We start from the raw sequence: 7,193 nt of genomic DNA on the forward strand, positions 1-7,193 counted from the left end.
TCTACAGTTTCGGGGAGGGTGCTAGCAACGGCTGATATTTTTATAAACACGATGTCATGCGGCTTGAATGGAACGATGCACCTTGTCAATATCTGTTCCAACAAACGGCAATTCAAGCGTCGCCAATCGAAGCGGGACTTCACTACAGGGGTATTCCCAGTTAGGTCGATCGTCAGCATACTTATTTGAATGAATTACTATCGCGAGTTTAAGCGTATACTAGGTCTATTTGTTGTTATTTATTTAACTTTGTTATTGTACAGTTGTGACTTGTGAGCTGGACAGCTGGTCAGTGTGAGAGTCTGAGAGACAGAGACTATAGAGTATAGTGAACGAGTATAGTGCCGAGTGCATGAGACTCTCCAGTCGCCCATGCCCAACGGTCACGGTACCAGTTGTGAGTTGTCAAATTTCAAAAACCTCGTATATAGTAGACTGGTATGGACACCTGTAGACGACTGAGGAGACGACATGTCGCCTAGAGGTAGGCCGACATAGTAGTAAACGACATGTCGTCTAGAGGTAGGCCGACATAGTAGTAAACGACATGTCACGACCGTCCCATCCTTTTTTTGGCGATACGTCGCGACCTCGTACTAACCCAGTAAATCATACAAGAAGGCTATGAACAGATGTACGTAGATTTGTAGATCTGAGAACTAACTTCAATGCGTTTTTAAAAAATACGTAGAAAATTAATATGTAATTAAGTATCAGCTAAAAACATTTACGTTTATACATATTCACATACGTTTATTCTAAGCGATTTACTTTATATAATACATATCACTGTTTTGTTTGTTTCCAAAAACAAAAATATGTTAGAAATAAATATAAAATTCGATTTACTCGAATATTTATCATACAATATTGGGTTTGTCAATAAAAAGAAAATATGTCACAGATGAAGCAAAAAATATAAATAGCGCACGAGTAAAGGAAACAAAAAAGTTGCATATTTTTTACTGTATTAGTGATATTACACAAGTTTTAAAAATTGTTTTTATTAAAAAATACCATTCCTAAATAAAAAGCACTCCCAACGCCCAAGTTACCGGCTCACCGACTCACTATCTCACCTTCTGGGCTACATAGTAGCTTTTTTTAAATGAAAACATTAAAATACTGATTTTTACTTAGCTTTTAGGCGTTGCCTGGTTCCACAAAAAGAGTGAACAAAATCTGCTTGTCGAATCTGTCCTACTTTTTCTCTTTCGGATTTGGCTCTTTTCTGTTGTCCCTAATTTTCTTCTTGGTGCGCTTGTTGCCTAATTTAATACCATGGGCGCGGCGATGCCTTCGTAGCATATACTTGGGGTTTCTGTGTATTGCTAATTTGTGTGTCATGCATTATTAAATTTCTTTGAACGCGACCATTTGCTTGATCACGCCTCGACTATGTGTTGGTCGCTTTTGTCTTCATATTGACTACGGCATGGTCTGCTCTTGGCTACGCTGTGGGTTGGACTTGGACACCATGGCAACGTCGAGACTATGCCATGGTCTTGTACTAGCTACGCCGTAGATCGGCTATGGCTACGTTGTGAGTTTTGTATAGCACGTAGTCTTCAAATACAAGGTGCGTATTCATTCATATTTAAAGTACTCATAAGTGCATACATACCAATTCATATAAGAAAGATTTACACATACAGACTAGTGATACATCTGCAAGGGAAATTTGAGTGGGGCACATATACAACCTTCTCCACGAATATATTTTGGCTCAGCTCTATTGTGTATAGTATTTTTTTTAAATATATACGTTGAAAGTTTCCATTCACCATCAAGCCATATCAGACGAGCTATCTGGATGTGTTTTGCGGTCTATAAAAAGCCTGCATTTCAGGCACAGTATACTCAAACATAAGCCTCCTAATTTTAGGAGGCCATGATGACACAAAGAAGAACTCGTACCTATTCCGGAAAGAGAAATTAGGAATAGTCATTCCTCCAACTGAAATTTTGAATTATTTGCAGTAGAATGGTTTTTTCGTTTTGGAACTGTCTTGCTCTACTAGTAAAGAGAGAGAGAAAGAGAGAAAGGGACAGAGAGATCTATGACTTTTTGTAGTGTTGTGTGATGTGTCGGCAACTCGGCGCACTCGACAGTCGAGACTCGTGAGTCAGTAAAATATTAATACATAGCGGTACTCGGCAGCGGTAAGCGGACTCCGGTGTTGGGATTTGGGAGTCTAGGATTCTGGGAATGACGGACGGACTGAGTGAAATAAAAAAGAATTAAACAAAAAAATAGACTCCCTCAACAGTAAACACTGTATAGAGACTTCAGTCACTTCAGAGTTCAGAGTTCAGACTTGTGTCCGTGGCCACTGAGTCACTGACCCTGACCATTTAGTGACCAGTCACCACTCACCAGAGGCCAGCGGCCCAGGGCCCCAGGCTCCAGGGCCCTAGGGGCAGCAGGGGGAAGCTCAAAGCTGGAAGTCCGGAAGGGGCAAAGTGTAAAGCGTAAACACGAAACCGTAAAACCATGTATTATTTTTGAAAAACATAAAAAAATAGCACTATACAAGTATACATATTTATTTTTAAAAAAGTACATGTTTTACTTTTCACTCAGGTCTCTTTGCAGTCTTGCTGTAAATACATTATTATAGAATGTCAGTTTTCAGTTTTGCAACATTCGTCAGTGTGGAGTCTGTGGACTGTTATGGACTGTGGACTGTGGACAGTGCGGACTGTGGACAATGCTATTACCTATTTAATATATATATATATATATTTTAAGTATTATTTCTATGTATTTAGTTAATAATTATTAACTAGATCTAGAGTATAAATAAATACTATTTATGTGGACAAAGTCGTACCAGGCACCAGGGACCAGCCTCACTATTTCCGTTATAATATATACAAATAAATATGGAACTTTTCCAAACTTGGTGTTTATTTATTACTAAAAACTTTAGCTAAATATTAGGTCCCTCAGAACTTTATCTATTCCAAATAAAGAATAAAGTGAAGCTTTTTATGCCCATTTGAGACCCTGTACATGAATATAGAAAGGCGCAATACAATAAACACTGTGTGAAATCATCAGTAGAAGAGATAAATACAATACGGTTATTGAAGGCTCCCCGCCCCCCAACAACAACAACAAGAACTTTTTTTGTTTTGAAATCTGGACCCAAACGTGAACCAAAATCGAAGTTGCAGTTTAACCACGGGGCGCGCTTTCGCAAAACAAATAAGGGTACAAAAACCCAAAAATAAAAATCATCATTTCACCCTCTTTTTAGGGCTTTTAGTTCCCAACCGATATTAGCGGTGTTTTATTTTACAACAATGAAGTATTTAGAATGAAATTATGAAAATAAATATTTTTATATTTTTTTGCATGACAGTAATTTGTTTTAAAAAAAAAGGTTATGCAAGAGTTGTTTTATGACTGTAAATATATATGTTTTTTTGTCGATTCAAGCTCTGAAAGTTTTATGAAGCGGTCAAACCGGATTTAATGTACCGGAGAGGGCCGTGCAAAACAAAACATTTTTTTTTTACATATGTAGCTCAAAATGATAAATCAAAAGGAGTCCGGTAAAATAGGTTGAACCACCGGAAGAATAATAATTCTACTATTCTACGAGGTAAATAAAGTTTTTATAAACAGACCAGGAAGGTCGTCTTAATCATCAATTCCCAAAACCGACAGCGATGATCTTTCCGATGATGCCGATTTGTTGAAACACAGAACTACTGATTGGAAATATCAAGATAGTCACAGACGAGAGGTCTGTCCCCAACTTTACATACGCCCTGGACATACTCAGGCTTTGTCGAACAACTTTATCAAACTACACATCATAGTCAATTACCTGGTTACCAGGTCTACTAAGTAATCTGTGAAGTGCATCAGCCGGATAAAAATCAAGGAAGTAATATTCGCCAAATGAGTACAGCAGCAAGAGATAACGGAACGTTACTTGATGCCCGGTCCATCAGTTAAGAAGAAATGAGATGATGTGGACTAGGGCACGGTGTACTTACATATGGCTAAATAGATAGAATTCGTTACAGCGGAATCGTTCGTAATGACCATTTGATTTTGTGTGAAAATTAATTGCATTTATGACCACATACACAAATTTGAATTTTCGGCCTCCTTTCGCGAGGTAGTAGGTTTTGATGCATAGAGATAGTCAGGATTAATTTGTTTCCATTGCTCAGATATAGATAGACTCAATCGGCCCAAGTGCTAAGAGACAATCAGAAGATATGCTCGAAGGTGCCGATAAACCTTCGTACAAAGCGGGGTGTCGGATATTAAACTATATTGAGTATATGTTAGTATGTAGAAGGTATAGCAGGCCCATATGACCATTTTTGCTGACCTCTCTAATAATTTTAGCGAACAGGTTGGGCTAGTCAGATAGCTAATAAATAGAGTACGTATCAGTGTCTAAAACGTATAGCGAGGATTAAACATAACAACCTCGACTGATCTCATACGCGTCACGAAGTAATAACTACTCGTACTTCGCTCATAAACGAGTAATAAAAACGCACACAATTTGTCATGTATGCGAGAATATCTCACTGGAAGTAGGCGGGATACCATCTTCCTTTTTGTCATACTGCGAATATCTTACGAGTAGACGGGATACCGACTTTCTCCGAAAGCGTGCTGAAGCCGCAGACAGGTTATCTACTGCCTTCATGGCGCAAAGCAAATTAGTGGCTACAGTCGTACTCATTTTAAGAGGACAAGCGCTTTTAACTTTGGAGCGGCTATCGTCATCCGCCATACGGGACGGACGCAGTGGTGGTGCTGAAACTTGTACGTGATCGCTTATCGACAGGGATGACTGACAAGACTAGGTCCACAGTAGTTTGACGATGATAATAAAGTGTCGCACGTACAGTTGTTGTCGCTGCTTTAAGTTTTGTCCGCAGTAGTTTGACGATGCTAATAAAGTGTCGCATGTACAGTTGTTGTCACTACTTCAAGTTTTGTCCACAGACTCAAGTCCGGTCTGTTCAGTGCGCTTCCATTCGCCCGCATATGACACTTCTAATCGAGTATATGCAAACAGGCATAGATGCAATTTATAGTTATGCAAGTGCCAACCCGCCATTGAGTGAGCTACAACTTACTACGAAAGAACCATTTTCTCAGTTATTCTTGATTACAATTATATACTACTATGTTTTAGGCGGTATGCGATGTGTCCCCCGCACCGACGCACTCGGTACGCGTTCCCCCGCTAGCAGTCTTGTCAATACTCCATTCTGCCACTCCTTAACTCTCACGAGCCACTCATTCAGCTCCGCTCCTGTGTGCTGCACAGGTTTCCCATCTGGGTCTACAGTCGGGTTGCTGTGGGTGGTCAGGCTTGAAGCAGGAGGAGGCGGTGGCGGGGGCGGGGGTACATTGACACTCACTACAGCTGCGCTGTTTGTCAACGTTTCCGCGCGTGGCTTTATCCGCGGAGGACAGGCATCCGTTGCGGCAGCCTGTGTCGGTTGATGCCCGTGGTCACATGCACGTTCATATCTGATATCATACTCGCGTATGTCGGCGCGCACAACATGTGTTAAAGCTTTGTTGCTGTCGCGATAGTGTTCGTCAGCCCTCGTGAGCTGTTTAGAATGATAGGGTCTGTTCCCATGCGTTGTACAAGGCTGTGGTTCGGGCCCGTCGGCCTTGTGCGATACATCACACAACTCCGCATTCCCTTTCCTTTCTCTGCCATATACTACACCGCTATTGAGGTTTGCATTCGCACTGGACTTCACCTCAGAAGGACGTAGGCAGTTTTTCGTGCACCCTTTTGCGGACAATGCCTGCTTGCCATGCGAGTCCTCTAGTGCATGTTGCAGCACCATCTGTTGTGTTCTGTGAGCGTTGTCACGGTGTTTGCCATACCTGTGCGCGTCTATAGTTTCCTTTGGGGTCTGCTCGTAGTCAGAGTTCATACGACCGTGTGTATTCGCAGCCATGCGGTGACTAGCCTCTACCTGCCGCGGCATGTGCCGTCTATGGTTTGGGTTTGTCCCTACACACTCATCAGCCACTCTCCCATGAGTGCGTGGCCTACTAAACTGACACTGTTTCGATGCCAATGAACGGATACCAGTCCTCTGATCAGGTACTTTTCGCCTATCCTCCCCGTATGTCTGTTCGGGAAGTCTCTCCACCTTGACTGCCGACTCCGCTACTCGGTTCGGATTCACTGCCTTGATGTGACCTGTTATGCCCGTAGTGTGCAATACATCACCGCCTGTCTCATTATGGCGTGGATCTTTCCGCCCCACATCAGCGCGCATCTCTACCTCAGACTCACAGATGTCCAGGTTTTTAGGACCGGTACGCTGCGCTTTGTGGTCTACCTGAGACCCGTAGCCACGGGAGTGGGTGGGCTGTCGTCGCACCTTGACCTCAGATTCGGTCACACCCTTCACACCAGGCGCGCTGCCACTGTGTACTGTGTGTCTAATCCCTGGTGCACGGTGGTCTGCACGAGTAGGTTTCCTTGCCCCCTTGGTGACCGCTATATCCGGTTGGTCCAGCCCACACGCCTGGTGTACTACCGGGTGCCTGTTGCTTAGCAACCGTTGATATGTGGGGCTCGATTGGGGTCGGAGGTGGGGTGATGCGTGCGGAGTCGAGGAGATGACCAGGCCGATCCGACTAGCCTGGCTTGATGCTTCTGCACACGCCACAAAAAGAAGACGAATAATATCAGCATATCAGGACGAGTTATATAGAGTACGAGAGAACGAATGAAACAACACGGTCAACGGAATATCGTATACCGTGACATCACCGGAGTCAGCTGGAGTGCATGCGATGTCACGTGGGCTGCGCCATATTTATATAAACATGAAAAAGAATATCTAATCTTCGCATACCATGGAAGTAGGCCTCGAAGTCCACCACAGAGTCTTCACACATGCGATGTTCCACAGCACTGTGCTTCAGCTGCGGTAGTACAGGTCGCGAAGTGGCACCAGGCCCTCTGTGATAAGAATACAGGACCAGATCCGATTATCCACTAGCAGCATACGTAGACCATATCAAACATACAGATATCAAGGGATGCGGTAGCACACCAGGGAAGTGCAAACCCCGCATATCACCACTAAAATGAACCCAAAAAGTTGAATACGTGCTCGTGGTAGTATATTGGATTGTATAAACCACACAGAGAGACCCAGAAACACATTAG

The 7,193-nt window shown here is 42.9% G+C and overlaps 1 protein-coding gene across 1 annotated transcript; it reads right to left on the minus strand.

Moving 5' to 3' along the window:
- Window positions 1-5,166: 5,166 nt before the first annotated feature.
- SARC_09884 (hypothetical protein) lies at window positions 5,167-6,919 on the minus strand (the record flags this gene model as incomplete). The annotated part of the gene is made up of 2 exons (XM_014296089.1): window positions 5,167-6,674; window positions 6,877-6,919. 2 exons carry the CDS (start codon window positions 6,917-6,919, stop codon window positions 5,167-5,169), a joined length of 1,551 nt encoding a protein of 516 aa, XP_014151564.1.
- Between the last annotated feature and the right edge of the window lie 274 nt (window positions 6,920-7,193).

The sequence above is a fragment of the Sphaeroforma arctica genome (genome assembly GCF_001186125.1).
Source record: "Sphaeroforma arctica JP610 unplaced genomic scaffold supercont1.1071, whole genome shotgun sequence".
Classification (NCBI taxonomy): Eukaryota; class Ichthyosporea; order Ichthyophonida; genus Sphaeroforma; species Sphaeroforma arctica.